Source organism: Chelon labrosus, assembly GCF_963514085.1.
Source record: "Chelon labrosus genome assembly, chromosome: 5".
In the NCBI taxonomy this organism is placed as follows: Eukaryota; Metazoa; Chordata; class Actinopteri; order Mugiliformes; family Mugilidae; genus Chelon; species Chelon labrosus.
In genome coordinates this window covers 19,890,184-19,910,901 of record NC_140341.1, presented here as the reverse complement: position 1 = coordinate 19,910,901, position 20,718 = coordinate 19,890,184, and the positions used below count along the sequence as shown (strand labels likewise).

General features: G+C 40.8%; 2 protein-coding genes and 1 pseudogene across 3 annotated transcripts; 1 reads left to right on the top strand and 2 right to left on the bottom strand.

Moving 5' to 3' along the window:
- Window positions 1-272: 272 nt before the first annotated feature.
- Window positions 273-5,880, bottom strand: pofut2 (protein O-fucosyltransferase 2). Its single transcript, XM_084544574.1, has 9 exons — window positions 5,512-5,880; window positions 4,681-4,934; window positions 4,444-4,588; window positions 4,167-4,277; window positions 3,106-3,172; window positions 2,745-2,870; window positions 2,427-2,607; window positions 2,037-2,160; window positions 273-1,936 (listed from the first exon to the last, which is right to left on the bottom strand). The coding sequence occupies exons 1-9, from the start codon at window positions 5,685-5,687 to the stop codon at window positions 1,783-1,785; spliced, it is 1,338 nt and encodes a 445-aa protein (XP_084400700.1). The 5' UTR covers window positions 5,688-5,880; the 3' UTR covers window positions 273-1,782.
- A 1,578-nt stretch (window positions 5,881-7,458) lies between these two features.
- On the bottom strand, window positions 7,459-13,109 carry LOC311488124 (tubulin alpha chain-like). The gene is made up of 4 exons (XM_084544636.1): window positions 12,956-13,109; window positions 9,228-9,450; window positions 8,978-9,126; window positions 7,459-8,659 (listed from the first exon to the last, which is right to left on the bottom strand). Exons 1-4 carry the CDS (start codon window positions 12,956-12,958, stop codon window positions 7,685-7,687), a joined length of 1,350 nt encoding a protein of 449 aa, XP_084400762.1. The 5' UTR covers window positions 12,959-13,109; the 3' UTR covers window positions 7,459-7,684.
- A 4,976-nt stretch (window positions 13,110-18,085) lies between these two features.
- On the top strand, window positions 18,086-20,240 carry LOC311488509 (tubulin alpha chain-like; annotated as a pseudogene). The gene has a single exon. The product of its transcript is annotated as a tubulin alpha chain-like (transcript).
- Window positions 20,241-20,718: the final 478 nt, after the last annotated feature.

The window sequence follows — 20,718 nt, the reverse complement described above, 5'->3', positions numbered from 1 at the left end:
CCCTTTATCATTAATACAATTGTAGGATCATATAACCATATTAAATTTCAGTATTTTCCACTTGGAGTATGACCTTGCACACACAAATCTGTCTTGTATTGACGGTACCATCTGTCAGCTGGGTAGAGCTTTCAGTGTGGATTGTTTCCATTATCAGATAAAACAACTGCAAAACAATGCACAGTGGAACATTCTGTGGTTGAGTCACAGGAGGGCATAGGTGACAAATGACTCTGATGCTTTGTTAACCATAAATAAGAACTCCTGTATAAAGGTGGTCATACTGGTTTTCCATCTTGATTAGCTGTGGGAAAAAATCTGAGCAGCTGAGCAGGATGCACTGTAAGCCCTCCACCACAAGGGGCACACTATTTGAAATACTGATGTTACCAAAGTCTTATTTTTTTTCCCCCCATTTATTTCACCAGAAACACCTGCTCAACAATACGCCCATTACTGGGAATAATCAATTAAATGGAACATGTCAATGACAAGCTCAGTAGTAAGTCTGGAGTCTGAACTTGAGTAAAAGTGTCCAGCACACTTTGAGTGATCTTGACATGTGATAGTGTCAAGTACATATCATTGAGTAATGATACATTCTCACAGTTATTATACGATTACATTTATATCATCATTTATAACTTTAACTTGCTGATTCATCTTGTTAAGATGTGAATTCAAGCGTGTGTGTAAATGTAAAAGGACAGGCAGTGAAAACAACAGCAAACTTCTCATTCTCTTACATTTGTTTTCCATCACGTTTAAAGTCTGCTGTTTTATTAAAAACAAAAATGACACGTCTACTGTACAAGTTATTAAACCAGTGGTTCTCAAACTGGGTGGGCATGGATGACCAGTGAATGTAGTGTGGATTACAGATTCCATGAATATGAATCCTGTGGTAACATGAACCGTTCTCTTTGTAGTGATCTTTGGCTAGCCAGGCTAGCCTGCTAACCAGAATCTTTTATTTCAGTCAGTTCAACTTATTTCATCGCAAGCACACCAAGTATTTTTAAAATGAAATCGGAGCAGCCTGTGGCAAGGATCCTTGTTGCTGTTGTTCTGAAGGGGGACAAAAAGTTTTAGGGCTTTGGAGAAAAAAAGTGTCCTTTAAGATTTTTTTTTAGGCTTCTACATGTAAAGTGGCATACCTAATATCAATAATATTTATAATGGCCAAATCTGAAATGCATTTCCAACATCATCAATATTGCAAAGCAACACAATTAAATTGTGCATAATACTACATAGAATTATGAAAATGTACATGAATTACTGTATAAGGCAAAAAAATAAACTCTTTGTGCTTTTTTGAAAAAAAAAGTCTTGTGCTATTTTACCGGAAAACTCCACGAAATATTTTTGATCAGAAAGCATCACCTTCATTTGTTGTTTATGGTCCCTGAAGGTTTCATCACACTGCCACTGGGGGAAAAGAAACATTTTGTAGCAGTATTTGCGACACCTAAACACTGAACGTAATAATTTTATGAAATGTTGTAAAACACCAGGCTGTCGTGAAGGATCTACATTCCACATACAACCTAAAAATATATGCAGTTTTAATTGTTGACCATTGCAGTAATACATGTTTGGCAGAAAAGTCTTGGCATTTTGAACACAAAGTTCAGTCACAGTGGTCACTACAGACCTGATTGCACAACACTGACACCATAAAAAATAAACCACAAATATCTGGTATGTTCCATACAAATAAAACATCACTTTTAACACTGCTTTTGGCACTTGTGTGTCAGGTAAGTCGGAGGTCACACGTCAGTAAACTATCTTCCAGTGCGTGGGCTGTTCGCATTCTTTCTCAGTGTCGCCACAGAAACGATTGTATGTCGTTTTGGGGTCAAAGCCCAGGATCTCCCTCTCTTCATGGATCCGGAAAGAGAAGGTGGACACTGATGTCCCTATGAAGAATCTGGAAACGTATAAAGTCGATATACTATAACTAGTCTGCTAAATACCATGAATGTTACATTTAGTGAATGTGTATAACTGAACCATGAAAATGCATTCACCTGGCATGGGCACATATCCACTGGTCAATGATGGCCACTCCTCCATCTTTAAGGAGCTCTAAGTCCTCTGCCGATGGCTCAAACCGCACCATGTCTGGCAGCAACTTTTTCAGCTCCTTCAATTCTACAGATTACACAAGATTTTAAATCATATACTTAAATGATTTTACTGATATGCTGCTACTTACAAATGCTATCATTACTACTAGGTCTCCTTACTACAAATATAATACACTGTTTTCTTACCTGTTATTTTAGCCTTTTCAGATAGAAAATAGTACTAAGACGCAAAATACATTAATGTGTAGCAAATCACATTTCAGCATACCCCCATATGAATATAAAACATTATGTAAATTGACTCAGTATGCAGTGGTATATAACTGTTACCTTCATCGTCAGCATCTGTCGCAACAAACACTTTGTCAAGTTTGTGTTTCTTCATCAAGCTGCGCATTTTTTTGACTGCTCCCTTAAGGCTGGGTACATCTTCTCTGTGACCCCAGATGAAGTCCTTCCTGCGCAGGTGGACGCCCAGATATGGCCCACCTTTTGCTGAGCCAGGCTTGGCCTAAGGAGGAAATAAATAAGTAAGTGAGACCTATTAATAATCCAAACGGTGACATGGTAAATATTTCAGAGAGTAGATTTCCCCAGCATCAGCACAACCAAGATAATCACGCCACTGTATAACATTCATCGACTCACCTTCATGCGAGTCCAGTCCTCACTGTATACTGTTTGGTCTCTGTCATCTACAGAGTTCAAGTATTTTGCTCTGAAGTCATCTCCGATGAGTCGCAAGTGCTTAGAGAAAACCATGCTGCGCCGAGTCTGCAGTAACACAGACAGTTGTAGAGATTCCTTCATCAGTTTACAGATGGCAAAATGTGCTTAAAACGCTGGATTAACAATGGCAAAGATATAGACATCTCTCCAGTTGCACAGTATTGTTAAGTAGCACATAATAAAAACCCAGTACGCTTAGATCAGGTAACAGGAAATACTGTGTGTCACCTAATTTCTAAAGCTAGCATTAGTAATAAAGGTATGATATTACTTGACTTACATCCCAGTAATCCTTTCCAGCATAGTGATCATGAAGAAGTGTTTCTGCTCGGTCAAGCATAACTGATCTGCAAAATATCGGTTTAGAAACAGGTTTATTCCTCCAAGTGTAATCAAAATCTGAGAAAAGAATCTGTAAGTAAACACCACACTCACTCACTTTTCAGCTACTTACAAAGACAAGGATCAAAGACTGCATTGTTCGCATTGCTGCATTTTTTATGCAGGTTTATGTCTAGATAGCGTCATCTTGTTTTGCTTCAAAGCTTCATTTTAAGTTTTACTTTAGAGGGATTAGTACTGTGGGTTGAAATAGCCAAAAACACGTTTTGAAATGCAAAACAAACTGCTTTATTCTCTACACTCTGCTTTCTAGGTTTTCTAGAAAATATCATCTGATGTTTTATTTGTTACTCAAGGAAATGCATGACTGTGCACTAAACAGCCTGACTGAAAAATGTTTCAGTAAAATTGTAAGCCACCTATTCATGCTGGCTTTATTATTTTTTATTATTATAATTTGTTCATTCTTGTAATACTTGATAGATTTTATATTTATATTATTGCCTGTGTTTTTTGTCAGTTACGAATAAAATATACTATATGAATAAATGATGCTATATAATTGATTCATTGATGTGTTTTGACAATATAGACAGCTCACAATGTAACAGTAAATTAAAAATTTGAATAAGCTTTAATCTTTAAAAAATATCTAATACTAAATTTCCTGGAAGACAAACAAAGCAGGAAGTCTTTTTTAAAAGGCATCCTATTTTATTTGGCCTTGCAGATATAAAGCATATTTTAATTTATTAAAACAGAAGTTTTGTTTTTAAGACGCATATAATTCAGTGTAGCTGGTATGATGTTTTTGCGAATTCCTTTCCAATTGCTCAAAATAGAAAATAACCAAGACTCAAAGCACTTAAATAACTCTTGAATGACTACAAAACTCATAATACTGATGTAACTCCACACATTTAACAGCTACTGATGTTTGACAGCTCTAAAGACAATGTGTGTTCACTGTGTCAGTAAATTTCAATTCTGTAGACTCACATTGCCGTGATGTTTCTCTGTAGAACTGGGGCCATGATTGAGGCATGGCCTTGAGCTGATATACATGTCACATTTCGAGCTCTCGTCTCCTCGAAGCCCCAAAACCAGCCCCTTGGAAATAGACAAGACAGGTGAAACAATTTATTCATTCGCCAACTTAACCTACAAAGCTTTTCTATCTAAGTGTTCTGCTATATTTTTCATTAGTTGTGTATTATGAGAAATTGGTTTGTACGACATTGTATTTTTACTAAACTTCTACATATAGCGTTGATACCTGTAGTATCCCTGTTTATCTTTGGAGTACATCAACTTGTCAATGCATGGCCGCTCATCAACTTTTTCCTCCCATTTCCCATCAGTCCATCCTTCAGCATAGTTTTGCAGAACCAGAACCTGATCTATGAACGGGCCTCCATTTTCTACGCCCAAGGACAGGGACAAAAAAAGCACTCAAATAACTTCAAGACACTATAAGAACCCTGAGAAAATGTACTCTAGGTGAAAAGCTCACCGGCAATGAATTCCTCATACTCCATGACGGGCACGTTGGCCTGCAGACTAGTGAGGCTGAAGAACTCTCCCCATGGGATGCGGGTCTGGTGAATGTTGGGGCTCTGCCAGTGGTAGAGGCGACCCCATGGGGGGAGCACCAGGACCCAGTCATCCCCCTCCTTCCTCAAAGACTTGACCAGGGAGGCCATGCGGATATAGACATCTCTCCGCAGGTTAAAACCCTCTGGGGGGTTCACATCATACAAGAGGTACCTGACATGACAATAGGGGGCATGAGAAAGAGATTTGGATGGAAGAAAGCAGCAGCAGGCAAAGTCAACAAATTTCAAATTCCTACAGTAATTCGGATAAAACCTCACAAGTCATGACATATTGCTGCTGCCAACTTGCAATCACTTAACCTCCGCAGTAATGGAGGAATAAAATATGAGTAACTTGGTAAAAAACAAATTGTAGCTCTATTGCATGCTGCTAAACGAACAGTCAATACGCCGAGCCACTATACAGCACAGCAGTGTTTTTGCAGCAGTATTAGAGTATAGGTCTACAACTAATTTATGGTTCTAAATCGTAGAATTTCATTAAATTGACAACTTTTACAATGGACTCTGGCACACAATTCGCTTCTTTCGTAATGACGGGATTTAAAAACAGCTGGCAAACGGATAGAAACAATAACTTAAAAGACTAAGAATGTAACAGTATTTGTACTCGCCGCACACAGAAACGTTACTCTCACAGCCGAACAAAATTAATAGCATGAATGTAACCAAATCTACGTTAGCATAGCAAGCTCGCAAGCTAACAGTAACTTAACATATAAACTCACCGCAGGTCCCTAGCGGCAGCGACGGGTACAGTCGCCGTGTGGCTTGCACTGAACGCATTGCCAGTGTCTACTGCTTCAAGTGTTGCAAAGGCGACGAAAACAGACAAAAGGAATGCGTTAAAATAACACGTTGAAGCAAGGAATATATCTGGTATATGGAGTGCGCTGAGCGCCATATTTCCTCTGAGCCACGCACTTCCGGAAGCCCAAAAAGCGTCCGTACAGTTGCCGAGCAACCAGTCATCACGGGTCGAAGCACATTTCACATGATTGAGAATGAGAAAGAGAAAAAGCAAAATACCACAGCAGGAGTCAATATTATTTTAAATTTTTGTTAGATGCGATCGACAGGTCTACATGCAAACGCAATAAAAGAGTTTGAAGAACTTATTTTTATTACATTTAGGCTATTAATTAATGGAAACTTATTAAGCCAGTTTGTTTACCCTTTACATGAGAAAACGCTGTCAGGCTAATAAACAAAACAGATAAATTACTAAATGTTACAGGAACATATTACATTGGCTCTCCTATATACATATCACATATATCTCTGCTCGCCTAACAATTTTCCACTACCTCCACAAGAGGGAGGAATAATGCTGGGTTTGAGTGAAAATATTACCAGGGAGTTGGAACAGGTTTGTGTTCATTCAAGATCTGAAAATCACTACATATTCAAGAGAGGTACTCAAGGGCGTAGTGCCAGGACAAGCAATTGTTTGGTTTGTTTTGTATGGAGTGAAATTAAGTCTCAAAATGGTCACAAATGCGCGTTCCATGATCCACACGTGAAACATGACATTCACAAATGTGTACAACGATTTGTGTGTGTACAACGATTCTGTAATTTTTCTTGCTTAGCTATAGCCTACTATTTTTATTTTATTTTACTCCGAAGAGGGACAAAAATGGACACAACGGAAGAGAAAGTTTGGTCAGAGCCAAAACCCTAGACAAAGGGATGTACTTAACATTTTCTTACAGACCTACATACAGTAGTTGCTCTATACAGTATTAACTGTGAGATAATAATTAGCGTTAGCATTGATAGTCGTTACATTTACCCATGAATGGAATCAGCAGCGCATTAGATACCGCCATCTATTCAAAACATTATCGAAGAGCTTATGACAAAGTATTAGTTTGTATTCTTTACACTTAAATTGTTTTTTTTAACATAGCCTACTCACTTCAGACGAACTAGTCGGGGGTCCCGGTAGCTACTGTGTGCGGTTGCGCACTAACCGCTTTTGGCCTGTACTAAAGACTTATTGGACCAAAGATTTTTAATTTTTTTAAATAATATTAAATTCAAAATATATATTAATATCTACGTGGTCCTCTATTGAGTTCAGTGTTGTAACTAAACGAGAAGCGAGTTATATCAGTAAAGATTAATTTTCCCTAAAGGAAAGATACTGTATCTCTCTTCGCCCAAAGCCCAGATTTCCCATTTTCCCGGTGACTCTTAAAGGCACCATGCATTTGTGGATCTGCGGATCTGAGCAGCGTGAAAATGCTCTCGAAACTCCGTGTGCGTGCGCAGCCTGATCTGTCCGTATCTGCCGATCCGTATGCGTAGGCATGTAAGCGCAAGAAGTCTTTTTAAAACGAAAAGGACGAGCTTTGTGAAGTTGAATGATCTGATTTGTGAATTTGCAATACAATCACACATGTTCAGATAGCTCGGTACGCATTTGTGACACCCAAAATTCACACACAAATCGTTGTAGCATTTGTGAATGATCATGTTTCACGTGTGGATCATGGAACACGCATTTGTGACCATGGAGGTGATTGAAAGCATCAATTAAGTAATGAACCATCTGATCATGCTGCAGACTAATTTTTTTTTTCGATTTAAATGTTCAGTGTCTTATAAAAAAATGTATTGTTATTAAGACTGAGTCAAGCAAACAGAAAATACACAAGGCGCTATATTTTGGGTAACACTTTATTCATACAGATCAATAAACACAAAAACTGACAAAAGTACAATGCTGATGGTGCAAAAAGAGAAACACCACCACCTGTGTTGAAACGTAAAACATAAGAAAACCAAATATTTCTGAATGCATGATGTGTCCTCCTTCTTTTCTTTGACGAATAATTAATTAACAAGAATGTATTTTTTCATTTAAATTAACTCAAAAGTGACAGCTAAGCCTCTTTAATATTCCTCGCCTTCCTCATCATCTTCAAATGAGTCGATGCCCACCTCTTCATAATCCTTCTCCAGTGCTGCCATGTCTTCTCTGGCCTCTGAGAACTCTCCTTCCTCCATTCCCTCCCCAACATACCAGTGGACAAAGGCTCTCTTGGCGTACATGAGGTCAAACTTGTGGTCCAGTCTGGCCCAGGCCTCAGCGATGGCTGTGGTGTTGCTCAGCATGCACACAGCTCTCTGCACCTTGGCCAGGTCTCCACCAGGAACCACAGTTGGAGGCTGGTAGTTGATACCCACCTTGAAGCCTGTGGGACACCAGTCTACAAACTGGATGGAGCGTTTGGTCTTGATGGCAGCAATGGCCACATTGACATCTTTGGGCACCACGTCGCCACGGTACAGCAGACAGCAGGCCATGTATTTACCATGACGTGGATCACACTTCACCATCTGATTGGCTGGCTCAAAGCAGGCGTTAGTGATCTCAGCAACAGACAGCTGCTCGTGGTAGGCTTTCTCAGCTGAGATTACAGGGGCGTAGGTGGCCAGAGGGAAGTGGATACGAGGGTAGGGCACCAAGTTGGTCTGGAACTCTGTCAGATCAACATTCAGAGCTCCATCAAAGCGAAGCGAGGCCGTGATGGATGAGACTATCTGACTGATTAGGCGGTTGAGATTGGTGTAGGATGGACGTTCTATGTCGAGGTTTCTGCGGCAGATGTCATAGATGGCCTCATTGTCCACCATGAAGGCACAGTCAGAGTGCTCCAAGGTGGTGTGGGTGGTGAGGATGGAGTTGTAAGGCTCCACTACAGCTGTGGAAACCTGAGGGGCTGGATAGATAGCAAACTCTAGCTTAGACTTTTTGCCAAAGTCGACAGATAGTCTCTCCATGAGCAGGGAGGTGAAACCAGAGCCGGTGCCTCCACCAAAGGAGTGGAAGACCAAGAATCCTTGGAGACCAGTGCATTGATCAGCCTGTAGATACAAAAACAATTAGAAAGGATGGCAAACCCTACTAACAAAGCAAATCACTGGTTTGTGAGATTCTGCTCAGACTACAGATGAGTGTTGATCCTGCCAAAGCCTCCACCCTAGGGTTACAAAGACATTTAAATCCTGCCATTTTCTTCAGAACACTTTTGATGGTATACTGCATGACTAGCCGTAGTTTGTACTTAAAACAACACTGTCTGCAGACTGTCTGCAGACTGTATCCAAGTCTAAATAGCACTATGGGGTTTGGCAGGATAATCATCAAGTTTTCAGGTTTAAGAAAAATCTTAAGTGCCTCACCAGTTTGCGGATCCTGTCCAGAACAGAGTCAATGATCTCTTTGCCGATGGTGTAGTGTCCACGGGCGTAGTTGTTAGCCGCATCCTCTTTTCCTGAGATCAGCTGTTCAGGGTGGAAGAGTTGACGGTAAGTTCCTGTTCGCACTTCATCTGGGGGAAACAAAAGAGCAACATTTGAGAATCCAAATTCATCTGTAAGAGGGAAAAAAAACAAAAAAACATAAAAAGCTACACATCACAATGCTACTGACCAATGACAGTGGGCTCCAGGTCGACAAAGATTGCTCTTGGGACGTACTTCCCGGCCCCTGTCTCACTGAAGAAGGTGGTGAAGGAGTCGTCATGGCCACCAATGGGCTTGTGGCTCGGCATTTGGCCGTCCGGCTGGATGCCGTGCTCCAGACAGTAGAGCTCCCAGCAGGTGTTCCCCATCTGGACACCAGCCTGGCCGACGTGGACAGAGATGCATTCACGCTGCAAGAGAAGAAGGAAGAGGAGCAGGGGAGGTGGTAAAAAGGAAACAAAAATTATTCCACATGGTCAGATTTTTACACATAAAAACTATAGCTGCCACAATCCAAAGGAGCCATTTAGAAACTTGGCCACTAGGTGGAAGCAAAAAGACACACGGGGGAAAGAAGGTTGAAGGTGAAAGAGCAAGCAAAACAACTTTGCTGCAGCTGTCACTGGATCTCATGTGACTGCAGTCATGAGTTGTCATGAGCTGAAATGGAGTCTGAGTTCAGAGAACTGCTGAGCATTTGATATTTCATGCTATGGCTGGTTTCTGAATAAAAAGAAACCAGGCAAGAACAAAACTCCAAGTAAACTTAACACTGTGCTGTAAAGAAGTTTGAAAAGACTTTAGAGTACATTCTGCTTGTTACCTATCTGGTGCATTTTTTCTAAAACAAAATCTTCTAAATCTTACAATCTTAAAATGCTATGCTACATCACTGAATCTGAAAACTAGAACATACATATTATATATATAGTACTTGGTATTGGTTGGAGCTCAAAATGTGACCCTGAGATGACGTAAATTTGTCCGCCATCAGTGAGTTGACTGTGCTGTTTATACAGTGGTAGGAGTCCCTTCATTTAACGCATTTTGTATTGGATCCTTTCAGGTAATGCTGCCAACTGATTTGATATTATTTTATCTCATGACTGCTGGATTAGCCCTAAACAAAACAAATTCTTATTTTTCTATTATATCCTGTTCTCATAAAGCCTATGTTAGGTTCCTCTTGCTACTTTTTCATCAGTATCTAGGATAATGTGCGGTTACACTACTGCTCTCTAACATCATCAGAGGTCACAGAGCACTGACAAACTGTCACATATGGTTCACTGCATTTCCACCCTGGCTCATGTCAGGCGGCTATTTTTACATGTCCCCCGACTTTCCCCTTCTCAATGATCACAAAGTGGGTGAAGGATGTGGGTCAGTGGGTGGAAGCGGAGTTACCCTGTATCACCTGTCACTGTTACATTTTCAGTAAATATGTTTTGATGTATTCAATAGTTCAACCCTTGCTGTTCCCGACTTTTCTCTCCTTTCCTCTCCAAAAGATGATTCCCTGCAGACATGTCTGGGTTTCCAGGTTAGCAGAGCTCTGTGCAGAAGCTATTTTAAGGTTCTTATTCTAACCTGACACCCAGCTGCAAGAGCTGGCTGTTCCTGTAAACACTGACAGTCAGCCCCCCAAAACAGTGGTTGCCACTAGGTAGAACATCATCTTCTAAATTTGATTTTGTTACTTGAAGGTTGACAAGTTTTTCTTTGTATGAGTGATTTATAAATTTAGGGCAAGCCTCATAAACAAAGCTTTCTCAGACTGTCTCACTTTATATTTAAATGAATCCCGTCAGGGTGTGTCTAACAGACACAAATCTGAGGTGTCGTTAGACTGACTTGAGATTCCAGTTTGGTTAGTGATGTAGGTGTAAACAGGAGTCTGCCTGAGACAGACTGCGAGGAAGTTTAAGCAGGAGAGATACAAAAGCAATCAATTTGTTAAAAGCTTTTTCAGGTCAACAGGCACGGCAACAGACATCCCTTAATGCCGCATTGTCACGGTACATTCTGGAAAACCTGTTGTTCCATCAAGACAATGTGACGCCAGGTACACTCAAAGAGCAAAATCTTGCCAAGTGAATTCATTTTGTACATTTACATCGGCTTTGAAATCTTTGTTACTCCATTTATTCTTTACTTTATTTTTTGATTTTAGTTCTGTCTATGGTCCACCAACAGATCAGACTACCAACTTTGGATGCAAGAAGTGAATTGGCATGAATTTACTTATGATTTAAACAGATATTCACTGTCCCAAGCGGACTGTTTGTAACTGAGATAGTCCTTCTTAGGGTCAAAACCTCCCCATGACAAAATAAGGCATGGTACACTGAAGTTACATGTATTAATTGTGATGAACACAAGCTCATATTGGTCTCCACCGTCCTCAATCCTCAGTCCTCAGTCCTCAATGCAAACTTTTTTTCACTGTCCCTATGTGATCTATTCGCTGAACACATTCCCTCTCGTTCCTTAGATCAACTGTGCAAATTACTGAATAAGCTTATTCCTGGGGAACACTTGATTTTGATGAACAATAGATTAGCCCCTGGTATTTTCCTGTTGTGATGCCCCCAGTCTGACTCAACTGATATGATGATAAGCTCTCACAGGCAGGCGATAGTACAACTGGCTCCCTCCAGGCCTCTGCTGTTGTTGTTTATACAGTGTAAAATGTGACAAGGTGTCAGCACAGTTAAAAGGCTACACGCTAAAGATGGAAAGATGAACAAAAGGTTTGACGGTGACGTAGCCTGGCAGGTCAGGCAATAAAAGACTAGAACTACTACTGTACAGAGGATGGGTACACTGCTTGTCGTGAGATCTACTGAACACATTCAGCATACTCAATGTTTGGCTGTGTTGTCTGGCACAGTGCTCTTGCACTTAATATGTTACCTGCATAAGATTTTTATGCAATTTCTGATGATATGTTATTTTTTTTTTTTATTTCATTGCTTTCTGTGTATACTTTTATTTGAGGGACAGAGATCACGTTAACTAACCCTCATTTTATAGCTCTGTGTCGTGCATTTAGTATTACTTTTCAGTCCTAACAATAGCACTGGTCAAAAAATATACTGACAAAACAGGAACTAAATTTTTGTTTGATAAGGGTGGGTAGACTGTAACGGTGTACTCTGCACACAATGATACGCATTAGGTCCTTATAAGCAGTACTGACAATGCTAACAAGCTGTGTTTATACTACACAGTGCAAACATAACGCGAAGGTCCTGTGTGTGCTAGTTGGAACCAGACAGTTATTACAACTTCACCAGTGACAGACACATTCACAGACTGTCTAAGGTGGCAGGTATTAGTCATGTTTTAACATTAATAACTCTATTTTGAGGCTTTATGCATATTTCCCAGCCCTTTAATTTAATCTGCAAATATGTTACTGTTACAGGTTTAACACAGCTGTTTGAATTTGAAGGTGAAAGTTTCCTGTTCTGCAGTCATACCTTCCCTGTCTGAATCGGAACTGACTTGTTGATAGATGCATTATGAGGCACACCTACATTCCTCTCAGATTTACCGGTTTACAGTCAAGCACACACCCTGCATGCTGGGCGAAAACTACTAAATGTGAACATATATGACGCCTCCCCTAAATCAGTTTTATATCTATCCCTTCCCTCCTGATGTGCTGCAGACGAATCATCACCACCTGCTCCTCCAGGACAGCAGCCAGCTCAGCTTTACTGACAGTCAGTGGAGCTATTTTCTGACTGCTGCAGGAGGCCACAGCACGGAGGGAGCAACAACTGCTGCATCACGCTTTTTTCCATTTCAACATTCAGCATTCACTGACGCACTCTGCGAAAATGCACCAAAGGGCAAACTAACAAGAATCTAAAAAAACACGACATTCCTCTTTAGAAACATACATACCATTGTTGAGCCTTAACAGAATGACCTCTGAGTGAAAAGGTATTTTAAGTTGGCTGTACGTTCTCCGGAGCCTCTCACGGCGGCCGTCTATGTGGTCCGGGTGAGTGAATAATGCCAGGTGGGCGAGCAGCTGCCACGCCAGTACGTTCTACCGCAAACCACGCCCACCTGTCACTTTCACGTGAACGCGCGTTTCTCGGAACGAGCAAACCTGCTTGTCCTTAAAGCTACTGCAGCAGGATGGCCATTTTAGAACACATCAAGCTCATGATTCCCATTTTTACAGTCTACGAGTAACCATATATTATTTCAGTTACCAGATATTATTTCAGTTACCAGATAAACACTGGTAAAGTCAATCTCAGCTTCATTCAACATTCATATCAGTGTGTACACCAATCAGCCACAGTAAAACAGTGAATAACATTCAATTCAGTTCAATTCAATTTTATTTATATAGCGTCAATAACAATACAAATCGTCTCAAGACGCTTTACAAAACCCGGCCTGGAACCCCCAGAGCAAGCCTGAAGGTGACGGTGGCAAGGAAAAACTGCCTTTTAACAGGAAGAAACCTTGAGCAGAACCCAGCAACATCTTGTAGCTGGGTTCTATCTTGTGACAATACAATGTCCTACTGGGAAACGTTTGGACCAGGAACTCGTGTGAATGTTACTTAGACATGTACCACCCACTTAGACCAGACCAGGCACCCCCACCCCATAGCAATGACACTCCTTGATGTTCCCCAGCAGGATGCAGCCTGAGACAGTCACACACACAATAAACGGCTTAGGAACAACTCAAAAATCATAAAGAACAGCATAAGGATGAGCCACAGAGGCCCCTCCCCTCAACCCACAGGACCCAAAGGCCCCCAATGACAACATTCTGTTGCCAGACGACACAGGGCACCCTCAGAAGACCCACGTCCATTTTCTGATGGGTCCCAACTGTTTTGGAGGCACAAGGGAGACCTACACAATATTAGGCAGGTGGTCATAATGTTATACCTGCCTCCAGGTATAAGGCAGGTATAACATTATGACCTGTGTACATACAGGTTCAGAAGAAAAGTGGTGGAAGTGTTTACAGATAAAAATGTCTTTTCAGATGGCTACTGAAAACATTCATGGGAAGAAGGAAGAAGAAAATGAAACATTGCACCTTTGGAAAAGTCATTTAGGAAATATTTAAAGATTTTTTTTAATCAAATTTAAAGATAGCTTTATTTTGTTTTTCAAATATCTTTTTAAGAAGCCCCCATATTTCATTATATTATTTCATTACACTTTGAAAATACTGAAAAGTGATAAAGCAAGTGTTTACAAATGCCTTCCATTCGCAGAGAGACTGCAGCATGATGTAATGAGAAATCATCCCCAAGGTTGAGTTTCTATTGGGAGGGACCGACATCCTGCAAACCAATCCATAACGCTGACTCTCCTCAGACTGCCATGTCACTGTGTGCTGGCACTTTAACGTTTTGAAAGCTAGAGGTCGTAGTTGCTTCATCACTAGTCGCTAGCACTGTCACAGCCAAGCACAGTGGGTCCTGCAAAAATGTATTTTATATATGTACACGCTTATTTGGTAAAACATCACTGTTAGCTTTTAAACTGTAATGCTATTTACCATTGATCAGTGAATATTTTTTTTAGCAGCATGCTGTTCTTTGCTAGCACTAGAAACTGTTATTAGTCATTAGGGGAAAGACAGTGCAGCACAGGAGACCTATTCTCTCAAACAATGGAAGTGGGTCATAGCTTTATGACTTGGGCAACACCTCTGAAGACAAACAGTAAGGTGTATAATGTGATATTTAAGCTTATAGAACATACTATATAGAATATATACTTGGTACTGTATCAAAAAGTAACCCTCATCCCCATGTTGCCTTCAAAGCATTAAAATACACATGAAATATTAAGTACCAATGTGCAACTGATTTATTTCAACAAACAGTGTATACGTATACTTTTTGGCAGTGGCATAACGTTGGATACAATTTACATCAGAGTGCTTTGTGAATTAAAGTAATGAGACATGAAACCTTGAGTACTGTATTTGTGACCAATGAGTCTCACAGCCTCAGGAGAGAAACTGACTAACTCATAATACAGTCAATGCTGTTTCATGACTCTTAGCTTCCTGGTTGTCTCAATTATTCTCGACCAACACCAATGAAGTCACAAGCATTGATTTCTGCACAGAAATGCAGAGAGCATCCTGTGTCAGTCCTGTATCTTAATGCACTACACTAATCAGGCATAGCATTATGACCACATTCCTAATATCGTGTAGGTCTCCCTTGAGCCTACGGGCTGAGGGGAGGGGCCCTTGTGGATCATCCCACAGACACTTGATCGGTTTGGGATCATAGTAAATTTGGAGGCCAGGTCGACACCTTGTGCTGTTTTTCATGTTTTTTTGAGTTGTTCCTAAACCATTTTTGTGCGTGTGTCTGTGTCAGGCTGCATCCTGATGGGGATGGCTGCTGCCATCAAGGAGTGTCATTGCTATGGGGTGGGGGTGTCTGGTCTGGACTAGGTGGGTGGTACATGTCTAAGTAATATCCACATGAATGCCAGGTCCAAAAATTTCCCAGCAGAACATTGTACTGTCACAAGATGGTCAGTGTTATTTACTTCACCTGTCAGTGGTTTTAACGTTGAGGCTGATCTGTGTAATTTTCACTGTTGTTTGAAATGTACCTCTTTTTTGAAAAGTAACTCTGCTAAAGCTCTGCTATTAGTAATAAAGATAGCGACGGGAAGGAAGAATTCCTCATTACATTTGTGAGTGAAGCAGCGAAAGTATCTTTGTTTTATCACAAATAAGAGACATCACTGAGTTAACCTTCCCATGTGGTTTGAACTTTGGTAATACTGAGGCCTGCTGGTGCTCGCTTGAAATATCACAGAGTGGAGCATTCTGCCCTTGAGCTATTGGATTGTATCAACAGTTTACAGTAGGTTTTTCCTGCCAACAGAAACAGGCAGCTCCTTTGATGCTACACAAATGAAAGTAACACTGAATGGAGCTGCATGTGAACTACACACAACAAATTGGATTTCTGGACTTGGAGAGCTGAATGGACACACAAGAGTGCTGTGGCAGGCTTTTGTTTTGCATGCAGTGTAGTGAAACCCCCGTGGCAAGCAATTGCTGTTTGCACGGCGCAGTCAGCTGACGCCTTATGAAGCGGTTCACGTGTATTCTGTTTCTCTCTCCTAAGGGAACTAACAAGGAACAAGGAGGAGCAGGTCTCATATATATTGTGTTACTATAAACGTTTTTTACCGAACTTTAAAGTTTCATGCATCTCCGTAAGTGTCAAGTCGGGTAGCGGGTATTGGAGGTTAGGACCCAGATGCAGGACTTAGAGGACCGAGGCAGGAGTAGGCGAAAAGGAATTTAATAAACTTAATAATTTTAGTATTTTCAAAGTATAATGAAATAATATAATGAAATAATATAATGAAATATGTTGGCTTCTTAAAAAGATATTTGAAAAGTAGTCAGGATCTGTGGAAAGGACAGGATTGGATGTCTTATTCAGCAAAAGTGATAGGGCTCCGAAGTAACAGTGCGATAAGAATGTAAATTTGGTAATGCATGAGAAAAAGACAAAGCTGACAAAAACCAAAGGCGTTGCAGACATGGCAGTATATCCAAACTTGATTTAACAAAAACTACTTTGAGACATGAACAAGAAAACTATGACTGTAAAAGACATTAACAAGGAAAACAAACAGTATGACACGACAAGGAACAAAGGGGAAGGCAGGGCTATGTATACACATGAGAAAAGAGGGCGAGACACAGGTGAAACAAATCAAGACATAACACAAGAAGAAAGCAATGACCTAATCAAAACACATGGATTAACACATAACAGGAAATCAAAAACTTAACAAAATAAAACAGGAAACAGAAAAACTAAACACTAAACCATGACTGTAAAAATCCAAGAAGTTAACAAAATACAATAAACAGAAACCCAAAATACTAATCAAACCATGACAGTAAGTCAAACATAGAACAATCATCTGAAAATAAAATATGTACTTGGTTGCTTCCTTAACTCAAAAGGGTAACTCTAAGATGAATTCAGCAAATGCGTTTGATTCATCCTTTTAAACATCTACATCTCGGGGCTTAACATGCTGAAACCGAATGTCTCACGTTAATATCATAACACCAAAAGAGTATTTTTATTTCTCATCATGAATATTGCATCCATTTTTATTTTAATCCTGTCATACGGTGCCACATAAAGTCACACATCAAAAATTGCCGAGTGAGACTACATCACATTGTCTTTCTCTCATCTGCCTCTGCTTTCTGAAATATGAGGTGCACGTATACACACAAAAAACTCATGGACAAAGGGTAGGGTGGTGACCTCTTTTCGCATTGTGTGATTGTCTGTCAAGCGGATGATCTTATCCTGCCCTCATCTGCTACTCTAATAACAGCTCAGATCAAATCACTGTTCACCTTAAGCTGCAGGTATATAAAAGCAGAGCAACACAGCTGCTTCAGCACATCTCCCTACCGATACCTGGACATTGGACAAGAGAGATTAACTATGGTAAGATCTGGTTTGCTACATACTTTCTATTGGTCTACTATTATCTGCTGTGAGATTTTTTTCAAAACTGTGCAGAAATGTAATTAAACTGAGAGATATTTTATATTAAGCCATCTAAATCTGTTTTTCATCTGTGTCAGTCTACGATAGATGGAGTAAAGAATGACATGATAACTTGATTTGCGTAGTTAAGCAGAAGAGCAGTGGGTGTGTGGAAAGTAAATAGAAACTTCTGGTAACTGGACGGTGTTGCTTGCTCTCTGTAGCGTGAATGTATCTCCATCCATGTTGGCCAAGCTGGGGCTCAGATTGGTAATGCATGCTGGGAGCTGTACTGTCTGGAACATGGGATCCAGCCAGATGGACAGATACCCTCTGCCAAGACTGCTGGAAGAGGAGGAGATGACTCCTTCAACACCTTTTTCAGCGAGACAGGGGCAGGAAAACATGTTCCCAGAGCCATCTATCTCGATCTGGAACCCACTGTCATCGGTCAGTACCAGTTAAACCATTTTAGATTATAAACTGATTTAACATGATCAACATTCCATCGTGTTCAAACATTACGATTGCTCATTCAAAAAAACAATGCCAATGTTTTGTTTGTTTTCCAGATGAGGTGCGTACAGGAACGTACCGTCAGCTGTTCCACCCTGAACAGCTGATTACTGGAAAGGAGGATGCTGCCAACAACTATGCTCGTGGACACTACACCATCGGCAGAGAGATCATAGATATTGTTCTGGACAGGACTCGTAAACTGGTGAGACTCTGAGTTTAGATGTTTGTGGTGTATTAAACTAATTTTTTTGCTTCAATAAATTAGTAATTTACTTTGTGAACTATTGAATTTACAGGCCGATCAATGCACTGGCCTGCAGGGGTTCCTCATCTTCCACTCTTTTGGTGGAGGCACTGGCTCTGGTTTCACCTCCCTGCTCATGGAGAGACTCTCAGTTGATTATGGGAAAAAGTCTAAGCTAGAGTTTGCTGTCTACCCAGCACCCCAGGTTTCCACAGCTGTAGTGGAGCCTTACAACTCCGTCCTCACCACCCACACCACCTTGGAGCACTCTGACTGTGCCTTCATGGTGGACAATGAGGCCATCTATGACATCTGCCGCAGAAACCTCAACATTGAGAGACCAACCTACTCCAATCTGAACAGGCTCATTGGCCAGGTTGTGTCTTCAATCACAGCCTCGCTTCGCTTTGATGGAGCTCTGAATGTTGATCTGACAGAGTTCCAGACCAACTTGGTGCCCTACCCTCGTATCCACTTCCCTCTGGCCACCTACGCCCCTGTAATCTCAGCTGAGAGAGCCTTCCACGAGCAGCTGTCTGTTGCTGACATCACCAATGCCTGCTTTGAGCCAGCCAATCAGATGGTGAAGTGTGATCCACGTCATGGTAAATACATGGCCTGCTGTCTGCTGTATCGTGGCGACGTGGTGCCCAAAGACGTCAACTCTGCTATCGCTACCATCAAGACCAAACGCACCATCCAGTTTGTAGACTGGTGTCCCACAGGCTTCAAGGTGGGTATCAACTACCAGCCTCCAACTGTGGTTCCTGGTGGAGACCTGGCCAAGGTGCAGAGAGCTGTGTGCATGCTGAGCAATACCACAGCCATCGCCGAGGCCTGGGCCAGACTGGACCACAAGTTTGACCTCATGTACGCCAAGAGAGCCTTTGTCCACTGGTATGTTGGGGAGGGAATGGAGGAAGGAGAATTTGCAGAAGCCAGGGAAGATATGGCTGCACTGGAGAAGGATTATGAAGAGGTGGGCACTGACAGCATGGGAGATGAAGATGACGGACAAGAGTACTAAATTTCATAAAAAGTGCATTTAAGCCAAAGTCAACTGATTCATTTTAAGTTTTGAAATGGGGATTATAGTTTTTTGGAGTGAAGAGGTATATTAATTAATCATCAAAACTACATTTGGATGGGGATTTTTTTTTTCATTTTTTTAACATGACGTTATAGTTAACCTACTAACATATTCTTCTTACTGTCACATATTCTAAGACAAGCCTGAATCTAAAATCTTACAACGTGAAAAGATGAGGACATATCTAAAAGCAATGAGTTTTCATACAAAGCAACAAAAAGCACATCTCGCTTTCGATGTTTAAAGATCCTTTCTGTCTGCACTGTCAGGCTGTGAAACTAAGACCAAACCCTTTCTTTTGTGCACCTCCCCCCACTATCCTCTCCCATGAGGAATGTAAGTTATGAAAGGGCTCTTATGTCAGTTTCTATATACCATTCAGCTGTGACTCTGAGAGACGGAGAGAAAATCACTGACAAGCCCAGTGACTAGTGCTGTTTATGTAGCTCAGACTCAGACAGTGGCCTGCAGCAACAATAGGATCCCAGTTCAGCCATGTATGAATCACCGCCCTGTGATCCTAACGGGGCAGCTGAAGAAGTTGTACAAGAGAAAAAGCAGAAAACTGGCCTCGATGTTTGCTTTGTCTTTGAATCTTTTCCATTTCTGTAGTTGCCACTGTGCTGTATCATTTTATTATTTGTGTCATCTCAATTCATTGTTTGTAAGAACTCTCCATTTACTTTTCCTGCCAGTAAATCATTTATCTTTTACATTTGGTGATCAGAATAAAGCATTTCGCTGTTTTCCCCTCATGAAGCATCATGTGTGATTATTGATTTAATGATTTAACTCAGACACAAAGGGGGGATGTGTGGGTGTCGGTGAGCACTCGGTTACAGATGCATGCATAAAATAAGCATTGTTATTATACATGAATAAAGTCCTTGTTACAGTATATGTTTGTATGTTCATAAATGCCTGTGTTAAAAGATCTTAGTACATTCAAAAACATACATAAAGAGCTCTGAATTTAGTCAGTGGAGTCACAAACATATGTGAAAATAGGGTGAAAATGGTGGTAAAGGAAATGAAAGAGGGATATTTTTTCGCACACATTAGGGTCTAATTTCAAACTGAAAGACAATGCAGATAAACGTAGGGGCGGTTAACTTAAAGACAGTATTAGGGAGTTCCCCTCTTTTTCTTTTTTTCTTTCCTTCTTTTTTTTTAAGCTGCAGCTCCCTCCCGCCAATGATGTATGCAGCTGCTTACTGTGGTTCTGTGCCTGCCCCCTCCACATCCTTCCCTATATAAACCCCGACTCTCCC

Excerpts from the sequence above, each read along its gene's own strand:
- pofut2 (XM_084544574.1), bottom strand. The coding sequence starts at position 5,687 with ATGGCGCTCAGCGCACTCCATATACCAGATATATTCCTTGCTTCAACG. Across the intron at positions 4,278-4,443 it reads GATAAACAGGGATACTACAG|GGGCTGGTTTTGGGGCTTCG; the intron begins GTATCAACGCTA and ends TCTATTTCCAAG. Across the intron at positions 2,608-2,744 it reads AGGACTGGACTCGCATGAAG|GCCAAGCCTGGCTCAGCAAA; the intron begins GTGAGTCGATGA and ends TTTCCTCCTTAG.
- LOC311488124 (XM_084544636.1), bottom strand. Across the intron at positions 9,127-9,227 it reads CCTGGAGCCCACTGTCATTG|ATGAAGTGCGAACAGGAACT; the intron begins GTCAGTAGCATT and ends TGTTTCCCCCAG. Across the intron at positions 8,660-8,977 it reads TGGACAGGATCCGCAAACTG|GCTGATCAATGCACTGGTCT; the intron begins GTGAGGCACTTA and ends TTGTATCTACAG.